Source organism: Haliotis asinina, chromosome 10, assembly GCF_037392515.1.
Source record: "Haliotis asinina isolate JCU_RB_2024 chromosome 10, JCU_Hal_asi_v2, whole genome shotgun sequence".
Classification (NCBI taxonomy): Eukaryota; Metazoa; Mollusca; class Gastropoda; order Lepetellida; family Haliotidae; genus Haliotis; species Haliotis asinina.
Genome location: NC_090289.1, coordinates 51,949,246 through 51,965,687, shown reverse-complemented (window position 1 = coordinate 51,965,687; position 16,442 = coordinate 51,949,246). Strand labels below are relative to the sequence as shown.

General features: G+C 39.9%; 2 protein-coding genes across 2 annotated transcripts; one reads left to right on the top strand and one right to left on the bottom strand.

Moving 5' to 3' along the window:
* Positions 1 to 3,772: 3,772 nt before the first annotated feature.
* On the bottom strand, positions 3,773 to 8,006 carry LOC137297866 (26S proteasome complex subunit SEM1-like). Its single transcript, XM_067829835.1, has 3 exons — positions 7,900 to 8,006; positions 6,182 to 6,278; positions 3,773 to 4,262 (listed from the first exon to the last, which is right to left on the bottom strand). The coding sequence occupies exons 1-3, from the start codon at positions 7,976 to 7,978 to the stop codon at positions 4,205 to 4,207; spliced, it is 234 nt and encodes a 77-aa protein (XP_067685936.1). The 5' UTR covers positions 7,979 to 8,006; the 3' UTR covers positions 3,773 to 4,204.
* Positions 8,007 to 8,884: 878 nt separating this feature from the next.
* On the top strand, positions 8,885 to 16,088 carry LOC137299151 (HSPB1-associated protein 1 homolog). The gene is made up of 7 exons (XM_067831698.1): positions 8,885 to 9,326; positions 9,600 to 9,781; positions 10,041 to 10,177; positions 10,563 to 10,695; positions 12,079 to 12,198; positions 14,613 to 14,723; positions 15,236 to 16,088. The coding sequence occupies exons 1-7, from the start codon at positions 9,152 to 9,154 to the stop codon at positions 16,064 to 16,066; spliced, it is 1,689 nt and encodes a 562-aa protein (XP_067687799.1). The 5' UTR covers positions 8,885 to 9,151; the 3' UTR covers positions 16,067 to 16,088.
* Positions 16,089 to 16,442: the final 354 nt, after the last annotated feature.

The following is a 16,442-nucleotide window of genomic DNA, read 5'->3' as shown; positions in this document are numbered from 1 at the left end:
CCACAGTTAAGAGATGGGCTGCTTTATTAAGTCTAGTCTGGCAGGACAAGTCTGGATGATGACCCATCATGATTGCCCATCATGCTCCACAGTTAAGAGATTGGCTGCTTTATTAAGTCTGGTCTGGCAGGACAAGTCTGGAGGATGACCCATCATGATTGCCCATCATGCTCCACAGTTAAGAGATGGGCTGCTTTATTAAGTCTGGTCTGGCAGGACAAGTCTGGATGATGACCCATCATGCTCCACAGTTAAGAGATGGGCTGCTTTATTAAGTCTGGTCTGGCAGGACAAGTCTGGATGATGACCCATCATGATTGCCCACCATGCTCCACAGTTAAGAGATGGGCTGCTTTATTAAGTCTGGTCTGGCAGGACAAGTCTGGACGATGACCCATCATGCTCCACAGTTAAGAGATGGGCTGCTTTATTAAGTCTAGTCTGGCAGGACAAGTCTGGATGATGACCCATCATGCTCCACAGTTAAGAGATGGGCTGCTTTATTAAGTCTAGTCTGGCAGGACAAGTCTGGATGATGACCCATCATGCTCCACAGTTAAGAGATGGGCTGCTTTATTAAGTCTAGTCTGGCAGGACAAGTCTGGATGATGACCCATCATGCTCCACAGTTAAGAGATGCGCTGCTTTATTAAGTCTGGTCTGGCAGGACAAGTCTGGATGATGACCCATCATGATTGCCCATCATGCTCCACAGTTAAGAGATGGGCTGCTTTATTAAGTCTAGTCTGGCAGGACAAGTCTGGATGATGACCCATCATGCTCCACAGTTAAGAGATGGGCTGCTTTATTAAGTCTGGTCTGGCAGGACAAGTCTGGATGATGACCCATCATGCTCCACAGTTAAGAGATGGGCTGCTTTATTAAGTCTGGTCTGGCAAGACAAGTCTGGATGATGACCCATCATGATTGCCCATCATGCTCCACAGTTAAGAGATGGGCTGCTTTATTAAGTCTAGTCTGGCAGGACAAGTCTGGATGATGACCCATCATGATTGCCCATCATGCTCCACAGTTAAGAGATGGGCTGCTTTATTAAGTCTGGTCTGGCAGGACAAGTCTGGATGATGACCCATCATGATTGCCCATCATGCTCCACAGTTAAGAGATGGGCTGCTTTATTAAGTCTGGTCTGGCAGGACAAGTCTGGATGATGACCCATCATGCTCCACAGTTAAGAGATGGGCTGCTTTATTAAGTCTGGTCTGGCAGGACAAGTCTGGATGATGACCCATCATGATTGCCCACCATGCTCCACAGTTAAGAGATGGGCTGCTTTATTAAGTCTGGTCTGGCAGGACAAGTCTGGATGATGACCCATCATGATTGCCCATCATGCTCCACAGTTAAGAGATGGGCTGCTTTATTAAGTCTGGTCTGGCAGGACAAGTCTGGATGATGACCCATCATGATTGCCCATCATGCTCCACAGTTAAGAGATGGGCTGCTTTATTAAGTCTGGTCTGGCAGGACAAGTCTGGATGATGACCCATCATGCTCCACAGTTAAGAGATGGGCTGCTTTATTAAGTCTGGTCTGGCAGGACAAGTCTGGATGATGACCCATCATGCTCCACAGTTAAGAGATGGGCTGCTTTATTAAGTCTGGTCTGGCAAGACAAGTCTGGATGATGACCCACTGCGAGGACGGCCCTCTACAGCCATTAATGATGAAACAGTAGACAGCTGTGGAGAAATGTATTCTTGCAGACAGACATGTGACTATTGCTGAAGTTAATCGAGAAACGGGTCTAAGCCATGGATCCATTCAAACTATTAACAATGATCGTTTGGGCATGAATAAAGTATCTGTGCATTGGGTCCCAAAGTTTCTCAGTGCTGATTTGAAGAATATGAGAAGTGATATTTCAAAGGAAAATTTTGAATTGATGGAGCATGATTTTAAAAATTTCAAAAGTAGATAAGTAACAGGGGATGAAACATGGATTTATCATTACGATCAGGAGTCAAGACGTAAATCCACGGAATGGCACCACCCCACATCTCCTCCACCCATGACGTTCAAGTCTTCAATGTCAGTAAGAAAGTTATGGCCATAGAGTTCGGGAATGCGAAGTGCATCATCCATGTTGACTACATGGAGAGTCAAAAGACTGGTGCCTACTACGCTGATCTACTCCACAGACTGCGAGCATCTATCAAATAAAGGCGCCGTGGTTTGTTGGGGGCTGGAGTTCTGACTTTACATGACAATGCGTCTTCTCACACCTATCGACTGGCCAAGTCCGCAGTACATCAATGTGACTTCGAAGCACTTCCTCATCCTCCATTTTCACCTACTTCCAAAATTGAAGGAACATCTCGGTGGAAAATGCTATGCCGGTAATAACGAGCTCAAATCTGCTGTAAAGGAGTATTTGAGAGGACTTCAAAACGAGTTCTATGCACATGCAATTGATCAACTGAAACACCGATATGAGAAGTGCATTGCAATCAAGGGTGTTTATGTGGGGGAAAAATGTTAAAATCTGACCAAATAGTTTGCGGTCTGTGTTAGTTAGGCTTAGAACTTATTGACCAACTCTCGTATGACTTGGGAGAGATTTGTTTTTAGCTGGGACTTGAAAAGCAAAAGTGTTTCGAGTTCTTTGTGTTCGGCTGAGAGTTTATAGTTATAAGAAATATCATGGAGGATTACTTCCAAAATCTGGAATCTACGATTTCAGCCTATTAGTTGACAGATACCCTAATATATATATTCCTGTTCAGAGGGATATTGAAATTACACAATTGATTGAATGACTGGGGTCTTCTTCTTTGTAACTTCAATTTTGGGGGGCTGGCCAATTGAACGGATGTTTGCTGGTGTTGTTTGAACTTTTGGACTGTATGATACAATATGCCCCATTTGTCAACACATCAAGCGTTATGATGACACTCTTGGTCTTAGTTCTGTTATTTCTGAAATTTTTTTCTTTCCATCTGCTATGTATCATTTGACCCTTCATCAACGATGCCTAGTACATATGCCTATGATGAGTCTGGCAGCCCTTAAAAATGTTGGTAAGAACTGGCCTAGCATCCTGCACTTTTGAGTGTTGACAAATGGTCGAGTGGTAAAATTCTCCGAGGTGGTTCACATGTATTCATATTCCAGTTGTGAGACATACCCCTCCTGAGATAAATCACTGGGCTATCTGGTCAAAAGATATTTCCAAAGTGCTCTCATGTAAGGTATCTGATATATACCCTTCAAAAGAAGTAGAGGAACTGTACTTTCAATGTACGATTGTTGAAATTGGAAGATATGTGGGACTGAATCAATGTTGATGCAATAATAAAGGCTGTTTTGAGAATGTATCACCACTTGGACTTCATTCAAAGCAAAGCTGTTCGTTCAATTATCCCCCTTGTTAGGTGACTGGATTATGACATGAAAATTTCAGGTTTACAATTTTCAGTCAGTAGTGTGTGATTTGACCCTGAAAACCCTGACCATGCACAGATGCAAGAAAATTATCGGGAAAAAATAGTCTAGAGTGATTTATTGACCTGCCTGAAAAACGTCAAGACTCATAATGACACCCCAGGAGGTTCCCATGTTGTGCATGTGCTTCCCATGCATTGTGTTTGTGTGGTGATAACGTGAAATGATGTTGCATACACAAAATGAATGGCATTGTCACGTTCCTCCATGGGTTTTCTTTCTACCAGACTTCAGAGTTCAAGTTCACCTACTATTTTTGAAGAGTATATTACTAAGTGCAAGGATTAAAAAGAAAAGAAAACGTTCAAACGTGATGCAGAATTTACATGTCTAAACAAGGTGAAACATTTTTTGGACATTTTATTAACATAACATTATTGTTTGATCTCTGGTCCTGATGACATTTGTTACAAACATTTCTTCTACATGAATGGTCACAACAGGCAACGCTGAAGAACTATTGATCTTCACATCTTTTGAAGTCATAAGAACTGTCTCCATGTAAGAATCCCAATACTGAAAACAGTTTTGGTAAGTAATTCATTTTCCACAGTATAAACCTTTCTTTTTCATATTTTATACATCAAACACAATAGGTTTCTCCTCTATCACATGAACAGCTGACTTGTACAGTTGAAATGTGGAATATTGTCCTGCATATCCTGCATATTCAGGTTGATGTTATAAACACATGAAAGATGAAAGTCTACATGATGATGATGACTGTCTTCCAACATAGTTAGGTCTTCATGGGTTCACTGCCATCAGGGTTCTTGCCTTTCTTCTCTAGTTCAGCCCTGAAACAGACGTATATTTCTGTGACTAAACAGTTATGGGCGCTTACTTTCATGTCTTGAACATGTTCAAATATTTCAAGATGTGAAAAACATATGATCAAACCAACTCCTTAAATACTGTATGTATGACAAGTACCTGTTAAGCACCTTATTAGCAATGAGTATTGGGCTGTATTTCATAGTGCAATTCTTAGCAATAATAATTCATGTACTGTCATACCAAAAAATGACTCCACCCCGCTAGGCCGCTACCCGCTAGTCCGCGACGGGTAAATGACGTAATTCAGTACCGCTAGCCCGCTAAGCTGCTGTGCTGTTCTAATAATTTACTCCCTCTGTTACCGCTACAACTGATTAATGCAGACAACACCTCGGACAAGGAAAACTAAATTAAAAGGAATAAAAAAAACAAAAAAACTAGTCTGTATTATATCACCATTTATTTCACATTTTCACATGACCACTTAACTCCTTTTACATAAGCTTTTATTGACGTTTCAATCTCATCTTCGGTACACACTGTCCATCATGTGTCCAATAGCACCCAAGTACGAAGCCAGGCTACGCTCACATAGCATGTACTCCAGTCCTAATCTTTCAAGGCGATTGTCAATGTCATCATAACGTCGGCGACGTCTAGGAGCAGACTGTCCTGACTCCAACTGCAGGACTTGCACATTGGATGAGGCCTCCTCATGAATGAAGAGCTGGACAACTTCAAATAGATTGGGATGCGACTTCCCAGCTTTCTTCATGAGACGAGTATGAAATCCTTCAACGTGGTTGTTGGTACGTGGTCCATCATATTTGAAGTAGTTCCACATGATAAGGGGGTAACTTCCATCCATCCAGGTGCGACGAAAATATTCGACGAACTCTTCAATACGTTGGGCATTGGGAGTATCACTCTTAATAAACATGAACGCATCCTTAACTTGTGTCACCGGCACAAATGGAAGGGCTAACAACATCCTAAACCATTTCCTAACACCTGAATCTGACTGGTAGTGAATGGAAAGTCCAATGTTCTGCAGTTTGCGCCATAGACTCTGTGCATAGTGAAAATAACATCCCTTAATCTGAACATTATCAAAAACACCACCAGCTGCTTTCATCAGTCCAAGTTCAAAGTCTTGCATGATATACAGAGGCTTGAGTTGATAGCCCAGACCACTTGCCTTCTCTTTTAACAAAGAGAAAAATCTATAGTATGTTGCACTGCTTTTGTTCGGTAACAACCCGAACACAAGAGGCATCATGACACCCAGGACAAACGCATGTACACTGATGACCTGATAAAACATTGCTGAGACTGATCTGTACGTAACAAAACATACTCATCTTTACTGGAAATCATAAAAATAACATACCACCCGCCGTAAATTCCATGATAGGGGTATCTATTATAACATTGCTGAGACTGATCTTACCTAAGAAAACACACTCTACTTACCGTCTATCAAAGCATTGCAGAGTAATGAGATTAGAGTAGGGAGGGAGTAATGAGACTGGAACAGCCACATCGCGGACTACCGGCACACATAATCAATCGCGGTCTAGCGGGAGCGGACTAGCGGGATGATGCCCAAAAAATATTACATAAATTCTATCACCTGTTATTGTTTATGCACCTATGCACCTGAATAAAAATATCGAAAGAAACATCCCCCCACCCGACAACACGATTCTGACTTTTTACTTTGTTGGATGTTATGATGGTCTCAACAGATTTATAATAAAAAGTTTACTCAGTTAAATCCTTTCACTGTTCTATCATATGAAACACTTTCATATTACTAATACTGTTGTGATTGTGGAAGACTTCATGTCAAGAAAATCAAACAGTCGATAATTAGAGGATATACTCCCACCAAGATAACAGCATGTGATTGCTGGCAGATAAAGGAATGGAGCATTACCTGAGTTGTTTAGAGAAATCATCCTCAATATTATCATCATCCCAGTTGTCTTCCCACACCTTCACATCTTCTGGGTCTTCATCCACTGCATCCCAGTCTGACAATTACAAATATAGTAATAATCAGTATTAAGCTGTAATATTATGACTGTGTTGATGCTAAATACAAATTATTTTATATGTTGTAATGTTCAGAATGGTAAACCAGGTATATATGAACATATTGTATGGTGGCGTAGTGGTTAGCACACTTGACTTGTGATCCAAAGTGCTAAGGTTCTAATCCAGCGTAATGCCAAAAACTTTTGCAAATTTAATCAACAAATACATAGCCTCGCTTTGAATATTTATGATCACAATTTTACATGACCTAACCCTTGCATAAAAACCTCATGCAAAGGCTGATTCCTGGTGCTACCCACACACTTGGCTGTCTGCAAACCTCTTTGTATGGCAACGCAAATGTGAGTATGTTTCATGAGATATTGTATACTTTATATGACATTTAAATAGCATATATTGTAGGAATTATCATTTCGAATATTTTGACCATTATTATTGTGTAATTTGATAGAAAACTGTTGTTGAAGCATATTATGGAAATGCATTGTCTGTCAATTTTCAAGCGTTGTATGTAACAATTTTGAAATGTTTTATTTGATAGCCTTGAAATCCAATATTTGAACATTCAGAAAAGTTAGATTTAAATGCTGAAATTAATGTATTAGCCCATAGACTCAGTTTGTTTCTTTTAGTTTCTTAAACCTCTGGTGCGAGTTTTTAGACTTGTGTTCTTGCATCTACAGACTGATCCTGCATTAATTATTTTAATGAATATTGTTACTTGATTCTATGATGAAGAACAACAAAGACATTTTCAGTTATTAATCAGGCTAGAGTGCAGTTTACCAGGCGCACAACCTGGGAACTGTCGAGCGCTTGCTAATGAGCGGGCTGCTGTATCCTTAGCCCTTGAGCACACCCCTTCTAGATCCTTAGCCCTTGGACACTCCCCTTCTTGATCCTTAGCCCTTGGGCACGCCCTTAGGGTTAGTGAGTAAAGGTTAGGGTTGGCTTACCTTTGGTGCTAGTATATCCATAAGAAAAATCAGAAAAAATGTGCCTGGTAAAGTGCACTACTCCCATTAATCAGCATAACCTGGGTACATTTCGCAACACTATTTTACCCTATGCTCAACTTAACATGAGGCGGCACTACCTTGCAAAATGACACTTTTTCCACTGGGAACTATTATTCTACGTTTATTTTCATTTCAGTGATTAAAGTATATGTAAAAACACTGCAGACATATACAAACGTGTTTCTCACATCAAGGCTCCTGTCTCATGATTTAAAGTTTATGGCCATGATATATCTGTAGGCTAATGAATGTTCAAAACGAAAGGCCATTTAACGTGTTATCCACATTCAGTTGTTCGTCTGTATGATAGTATCATAATTATATCCCTGAATAAACATTTCATTACCAATACCACTGTCATTTATATGGTAAGAAATACCAATTTCCATTTTGTTGAAGTATTTCTAAAAATGATATACAGCTTTCTAGGCTATAACCAGACGACACGAAATTGAATGACTAAGAACTCAGCGTAGTCGCCACATGGTGATTTCCGTTAACTTTACGTATACAACCTGATAGTTTGGTCTAAAAGTAGACACACTGTTGCTAAATGGAATTCTGGCCTGGTTATTACCTTCAGCTGGAAACTCCTCAAATTCGTCGTCTTCTTCTAAAAGACCTAAGTCCGGCTTCTTTTGTGGTTCGGCCGCCATGATGAAATGGAATGAAAAGATTTAAAAGACGGAGAAATCCGAACACCACTAATGCTTGAAGCGCTCGTAATGTCCCACTACACAGTCAAAGAAATATATGAGATTGAAAAAAAATAAGAATTCGGACCTACTATCCGTATATAGTAATTCATAACTTCACATGAAAATTGGTGAGTGACTAAAATTGATCCGATTTCACGGAAATGATATTGGCTTCGTCACTACATATGATATATTATCTTTGTACATCTATCTATCTGCCTGCTCTCACTCTTTGTACTCATCCACCATTTATTGACGCTTACCGGTTATCGCCAACACCTAGCGATAACGCTTGCACAAGCAGCTTTACAGCTCTCGTAGCCTACAGTATCGTTTATATGAGGTGTGGGAAATATTACTGAAATATAAGTCAAGCTGTGTGCAAGAGCTACAATCAGATGGCGATAACTGCCCGCTAGCCAGTACTGGGTTCTCAGTAAGGGTATGATAACATATTAACACTTAAACACTGTTCTTTTGGGGGGGGTTTCATAGTGATTCCAGTTTCCACGATTGGATAACACCATAATTAACTGACAGTACACTTGAAGCTGAATGAGTTAAAATGATCATGTTATATTTTGTTTCAAACAAGCTACACTCTTTCAACAAATGCAATGGGTATGTACTGTCGTTGTTTATTTCAGACAAAAGTTAATCTTAATCTTTGACGTCATAGGGATTTAATGACCCAACGTTTGTCCCTAGTTTGTTCCCCAGTGCTATCCTCTGCTGGTAACTGAAACATTTGTTACACGTACAGTACTTCGGGTGAAGTTGTGTTTTGCTGGGAACTTTTGTTGGCTTGGTCTCGGTTATTTGATCCGGATTTAGAAGAGATATATTCTCTCCGAGAGTAGAGAGTTCTTTCAACTTATCTCCCCTTTTTGTTTCCTTAGTCATGCTATTTTAAGTGGGGATTGTTTATAATATAAGAGGATACTGTTTTTTTCATATCGTGTTTTTCTGCCTGTGTCTGTTAAATTCCATAGAGAAGACAAAGTGTAACGAAATATTTTCAAGTAGTTCCATTCATAATCGGTCAGTGTCATGTAACGTGTTTACATCACACTGTTAGTAATCATTAATTGTTATTGAAGAATTGAGAACACGTGAACTCTTGATCTACCCATGGCACTTGAGAAAAAGCAGTTAAATGCGGAGTTGTGGAGGCGGGCATCATGTCCAGTTGTGTTCACTGGACTTATAAACCATTGGTCCTCCCTACAGTGGACTCCGTCTCATCTTGCCCAGGTGCTTCAAGGAAAGACATACAGGTGCAAAATTGCTCCCAGGCAGAGCAAGGGTACAGGACTATTTATTTATTCTATATTTACAAATTAAGATACACATGACATTATCAAGTGATGCTACTGTGCCAGCACACTTTATTTGAGAAAATTAACAGGTGTGTACTAATTATAACCTAATTGGTATTGAATCAATATACAAGAACAAAAAATACTTCAATTGAAGACAGTAAAACTGATATAGTGATACTGAGAATTTTGAAAATGTGCACACATGATATATAAATACCTGTGTACAACAATAAAATAACATTTGTGATCCATTTTAGAAAAGGTTTGGGAAACCGACTGTGCTCACATAGAGGCATCTCTGGCTGACTTCACTGATTGGACAGCTGGGAATACAAGGCCAGACAACCCCCTCCACCAAGTCCCACACAGGGACTTTTCATGTTACGTGGACTACAAATACATGTCTGACGTGTTTAAGGACTGTAGTGACTTGTTAAAGGTAATTAACAGCTAACGCAAAATGTGTTTGTCGAAAGAAAGACAGACACAGATAATGTACCTTTTAAAAGCGTTATGTGAACATTGTAGTTCACTCGTGTAGGTCTGGTTTGGAAATGGTCTTCAGCAACACATGCTTGTCAGACGAGTACACGCTGACTTGTTAAATTGTATTCTGGTTTCATGGATTGATGCGTACAAAGTCAATCACTGAATAGTCAAGACTAGAAGATTGTTAATCCTATTTATTTATGTTTTAGTCTGTGGACTGGTCAGTGTTTGGACTGAGTGGACGTGATGGCAAGGACAGCACCATCTGGATAGGCAGTGAGTGTGCCTCAACACCATGCCACTACGACACGTACGGCTACAACCTGGTGGCTCAGATCTATGGCAGGTAGTTCGCCTTAGTATACATATCCTCAGGAAATGTACCAAGACGTGGCAATATTCCAGCTGTATCACAGCAGCCGGTAAACAATAACCAGTTCATCATAGCATTCTAACTAGGACCTAGATTTCTGAAGCTCACTTGACACGAAGATACTTGTTAGTGCCATTCATTAAGTTTCAACGCTCTTAGTGCTTAGAGAGCTTAAAAAATCTAGGCCCTGGTATGTAAACTTTGCCAACAGATGTAGGTGATGTGTAGTGTTTAGGAGCTGTTGTCAGTGTGTGGAGTGTAATTGGAGTATGGATGGTGTAAATAGTAAGTTGAGGGTACGAGGTAATATGTTACTGCTATGGTGGCTGAGTGTAATGATAGCTGTGTTTGGTTCCAGAAAGAGATGGCACCTGTTTCCCCCTGCATCCTCAGAGGCACTGTACCCAACACGTCTACCCTATGAAGAGTCTAGTGTCTTCAGTGAGGTCAATGTTGGACAGCCTGATCTTGGTAAACACCCTCGGTTCAAGGTATTCACCAAACGTGACGCACAAGATCTGGCACTGTGTTACATTTAAATGTCTGCTTGATAAATTGATTCATTTTGAAACAGTTTGAACAGAAAGGTTATTTCAATATAGATATTTCCTTGTGTAATGAGAGGTTTCAACATGCATATCAACAAGAGTAGGATGTCTTGAGAAACAAGACACACACTATAACTGCTTCTGAGTGTGAGGAGCCATCTGGAGAATCTGTGCTATGAGAAAATGAGATACAGTGATAACGGAACTGTGATCTGGTACCCGCATGGATAGGGTGTCAGTGTTCACTTACAGTGTCAGACGCTCATACAATTCAGGCAGATTGTTCACGTATTTTTTTTGTGATTACACTGTGCCATTTAGAAAGTGGTCAAATGCAACACATGTCATATTTGGGATTTCACTTTCTTGGTAAAGTACACATTCTAGTACTTTTTTTGGCTAAGTCCCATTTGGGATTCGAACTCACATTCTCAGAGTCAGGCACCTAATCGCCAGCACACAAAGTCAGCCTCCTAGCCCGCTCAGTGGAAGTTGCTGTGGCTCAGCGAGCCAGGCTGCTGACTTTGTGTGCTGGCGATTAGGTGCCTGACTCTGAGGGTGCGGGTTCGAATCCTGAATGGGACTCAACCAAAGGAAGTACTAGAATGTGTACTTTACTGAGACAGTGAAATCCCAAATATGACATGTGTTACACTTGTTTTCTGTTTATAAAATTTACATTTGTTAATAATTTCAGTGCCAGTTATATGACATGTTAAATGTGAAATGTTTTTAATTTTCATTTTCAGTGGGTCAAACAGACATCTAAAACTTATAGGACCCAATTTCTTGTTACTTTGAAACACCATTCATGAGCACTGATGTATGACACCAAAGGGAGTTCACATTTCTGCTCATATTCAGGTATGAAGAAATAGGCTACTTAATTTACGTGAGACAAACACAACTCATATGATCTATGGCTTGGTTCATACAAACCTGCCACATCTGAAACTTATTTGGCGGCTGACCAACTCCTGGTTTATGGATGACCAACATGTTACAGTTTATCTTGTCAATCACACAGAAGTATTCACCTTGGCTTGGTCCTGTTGTTGGTTGGCATCATACCCATGTTTGTGTATCTGAATACATTTTAAAGTACAGTAAGTAATTAGCATATAAGAACAAACACAAATAGAACAAACTAACGATATGACAAACTGTTTGGTGGTCCCAGGCTCTTACTGTATGTTTTAGTAGAAATGCGTGTAATTATGAAGTGAAAGAGGAGCTCCCTTTGGGTTCATTTTAAGTGCATTTTACTGCATAGAATTGGCAGATCAATGAACCACACTCTTTGATGAGTTGTCTCCTCTTGGTCAGGAGAGCCAAGCTGTGGTGGTGACCCTGGAGCCAGGCCAGGTGCTGTATGTGCCCCGCCACTGGTGGCACTATGTAGAATGTCTGCATACAGCTATCAGCATCAACACCTGGGTGGAACTGGTAAGTATTTTTTGAGTGGATTTTCTAAAAACCTCACAGAAAGTTGTTTATTGAGCTGGATAGGTCAAGAAGATTCAAGATGACTCTTGACCCCAAAACAGTTTCTAGAAATGGATTCAAACTGTGACTAGCCATTGTCCTGCTGACCCCAAAGTACCACTGGTCCTTTAGACACCTTACTGGCCCGAGTAAGTCATGATAATGTATAGACGGTGAAACAGCACATATAAGAACAGTTCAAGTATTCATTTTGCAAATTAATTGTTTCAGACTATTAACTCTGAGCCTTTGACACGGATGGGACACACTCTAACAATATCTGAACATGCATTTTCAAACAAGAAGACAGAGTCATCAATATTCCCCACAACTGCAAATACTCTTCATGAATATGTCTACAAGTTATGATCATGTCAAATGTTTTGGCTTGTATATAGCAAAGTGGAAGGAGAGTATCAAAAGGTGTCTAAGTTCTGCTCCAGAAAGGAGTACTACCAGCAAATTCAGCTGAAGCCAAACTTGATGCCATGAAATCACAATATATATTTTAATCAGAATTCCAAAACAACCAAAAGGCGCCAGTTCCCCACTGGATACGCGGAAATATGGTTAAGAAACAGTGAATAGTTTACAGGTTCTCCTCCAGAAATGAGCACTACCAGCAAATTCAGCTGAAGCCAAACTTGATGCCATGAAATCACAATATATATTTTAATCAGAATTCCAAAACAACCAAAAGGCGCCAGTTCCCCACTGGATACGCGGAAATGTGGTTAAGAAACAGTGAATAGTTTACAGGTTCTGCTCCAGAAATGAGCACTACCACCAATTTCAAAGTCAAAATTGTTGCCATGGAAACATAAAAAATATTTAATTCAGAATTCCAAAACTACCGGCACCAATACGCCACCAAACTATCTATGTGCCAAGTTTGGTGATGACATATTGAACAGTTTTAAAGATCTGCTCCTGAAAAGGCAAATGTGCCCAGTTGCATGGAAGAACTCATGGATGGAGTCCATTTAAATACCACCGCAAAACGTGTTGCTGGGCATAATTACAGTGGAAACCGCCTAAGTAAAAACCGCTTAACTAAACATATCGGATAAGTAAACACTATTCTTTGGTCCCAGCAAACTTCTTCATTAATTGTCACTATTTGAGTCCTGTTAACTAAAATTGGATAAGTAAACAATACCGCTTAAGTAAACATTTTTACATGGTCCGTGGAAGTAAATTACTGACTAAACGAGACCTGATAACTAAATTACCGATCACCACACAATCCGACATGAGGGACATGTGTCAGTCACCAGGTAAATAAACATCCCACTTACAGCTTGCTCTGGCGTAAACAGTTTACAATACACTGACAACTGGAGGCCAGCCCTGATGAGTTGTTCATTGTTATATGTAGCTTGGGAGTATCAGTGAGTACACCGGTGCAATAAAACATGTTATATTACTTCGATCCAATCAGTTGAAGCCTGTACATAAGTTGAAGTCTGTACATCTATCAATCGAAGCCTGTACATCAATTAATAGAAACCTGTATATCTTGTTACCCATTGTTATCAGTCTACTGTTATGTGTATATATACTGCAACCCTTTAGTTTTACCCTCACTTCACCTGAAGAAGAGACTAGAATCTGTCTCGAAACGTTGTGACCTTTGTATAATAAAGAAGTTGAACCATAAAGCACTTTTAGTTTGATTCCTCCAACTTCTAAATGCCTTTGAAACAACCAACTACAATCATTGCTTCTGTTATATCATCAGTGTAACATAGTCAGGACTAACACAGAACTTTCCTACTGTGCAGAAAAACGCAGAAAAACCCACATTAATTGTGGAAATAGCAACATAAATATAATACCTTGCTACTGAAATAGTGAAAATGGCAAGGAAAAAAACTATGAAACTTCACCATTTTTACATCAGCGAACTTTGGCCTCTGTTACGCATGCACATTATGATCCACACTTCAGTGAAATTTCCTAGCAACTGTGTGTTGCCTTGAATAAAAATGTATTGAATATGTTGAAATAATTACTGTTAATCATGTCATACAAATGGAAAGTAAACTAAGCACACAAGCATGATGATAACTGCCAAATAACACAGCAAGAATGCTTTAAAAGGGAATGTAACTTTGTTCACACTGGAAAATGGCACCATGTGGTCAAAACTTCTACCTTGTGGTTGTGTGCTTGTGCTTGTGCTTGCAGGCTTTTCATTTTTTGCTGCAGTTTTAGTGATCTAAAGTTACTATTTTTACTGTTTCAGTAGCAAGGTATTATATTTATGTTGCTATTTCCATCATTAATGTGGGCTTTTTCTGCATTTTTCTGCACAGTAGGAAAGTTTTCTAAGGTAGCCCTGATAGTGGAGACAGAGAATATATCTTTTGCAGCCAAGTGATGACGCATGTCGCCTGAGTGAGTCTGTAACCAGAGCTACCATCTCATGTCTTGTGAACAGTGATGTAGGGGCTCACCTTGAACAGTGGATCAATCCCGGCGAGGTGAGGTCACAATCATCAAGTAACACAAAAGTCTTGTTTAGTAGCTGAAAGCATGTTTGTAACATATATGTTTTGGATCTGTTTGGGGACATCAGTGCTTGTCAGTATTGAACATTGAAATCGATTGGTTGTCAGCTAATCGTAGCTTCTGTTTATGTTCATCAACTCCACAATGTGTATTTGTTAATCAGCTGAAAGTTGAATGTCAAAGATCCCATGAATGTCATATATGCCATTGTTTGTATAATTTAACCTTATATAGATCACAAACAGCTCTGTAAAGTAGAAAAGGTGAGCTCTTGTATCTTTTAAATATTGTTTCTGAAATCCAGCTAAAGTGTCTCTCATCATTGCTCACAATATTCTGAAATATTTTCAAGACAAAAGCTTTTTTAATGATTAATGTGGTCTAATGCAAGTTGGTTTTTTTTCAATTCTTGAAAGGTACAAAGTCTTGTCTTCTGTAATAATGGTTTTGATTTCACTGACATTAACATTCAATAACTTCACAGCAAATAATGCCGATGGATGTTAACCTGACCTATTTGGACCAATGCCTACGCTCACAAGTACACAAGTCAGCTAATGACAACCTGGAAGCCAGTGGGACTTGTTCAATAGATAATCTGCACATTTTCCTACAGCATTTCCAAACAAGACAGTTTGATGTGGTGCAAGCGCCATGGCACATCACTTGTGGGGCCTCCATTGTGACAACTTTACCCAGTAATGGTGAAGCAAAGCATGGTGCCAGGAACATGGACCTTGACAACCAAACCCTGGTGGGAGGCTGTAAAAGTGTTTCTTCTGTCAAGCTTCCAAATGTTGAGATGAAAAACATTAAAAGGAAAACACCAAATCAGAAATATATTGATGATATTCCTGCTGTCCCTAATACTAATATAGATGATGAAAACATAGATAACGTGAAGAAAGCTAGACTTGTTTTGGGGGATATGTGTGTGAATGAGGGCAGTGTTCAAGCAACATGTGGTATATTTGTCTTACAGCCCAGTTGTTTTGATACATATTTCAACACTGTGCATGATTCAATACCCAATGTGGTAGGTGACTTGGAGGAGGCAGACATTTGGAACGTAAGTGACAGGAACTCTGTGAGTCTTTCCATGACACACCACTCAGTAGGTGACACACAGCAACCAGAGGCATGTGCATCTGGGCAGGACTCAGTAGAAACACAGCAGTTGGTATCAGTGGCTCATAATGATTCATCTGATCTTTCAGCTATCAAAGAAATCTTCTTTAAGAGTCTGCTTCATCCTAGAGTCATGAAAGTATTTGAAGAAGAACTTGCAAAGAATTATAAGTCATTGCTGAAGTAAACTAATTTCTATTCTGCTTGGAGTGGGAGTGTTGTGTTGTCTTTTTATACATCTGGACCTCCTTTCACAAAGCACCAAGGTGATCGTAAGTCACAAAGACAACCTTAGTGCAGTGTTAAAGAATGGGAGTTCAGGTTATCGCTGGCAAAGGTTGCTTTGTGAAAGGAGCCCCTCGTCTGCACCCATATAGGCATACGCTGCAAGCCTGTAATAAGCACCAGTGACTACATACACAGACCTTAGAATGGGTGGCCAAGTGCTGAAGTGTTCTTCACTGCCATGTGTATTACAAAATTGCCTAAACCATACTCTGTCACAAGCTCGTTTACAGAACACATTCACTCACTCACTCACCCAGCACATTTGAGGAATCCCT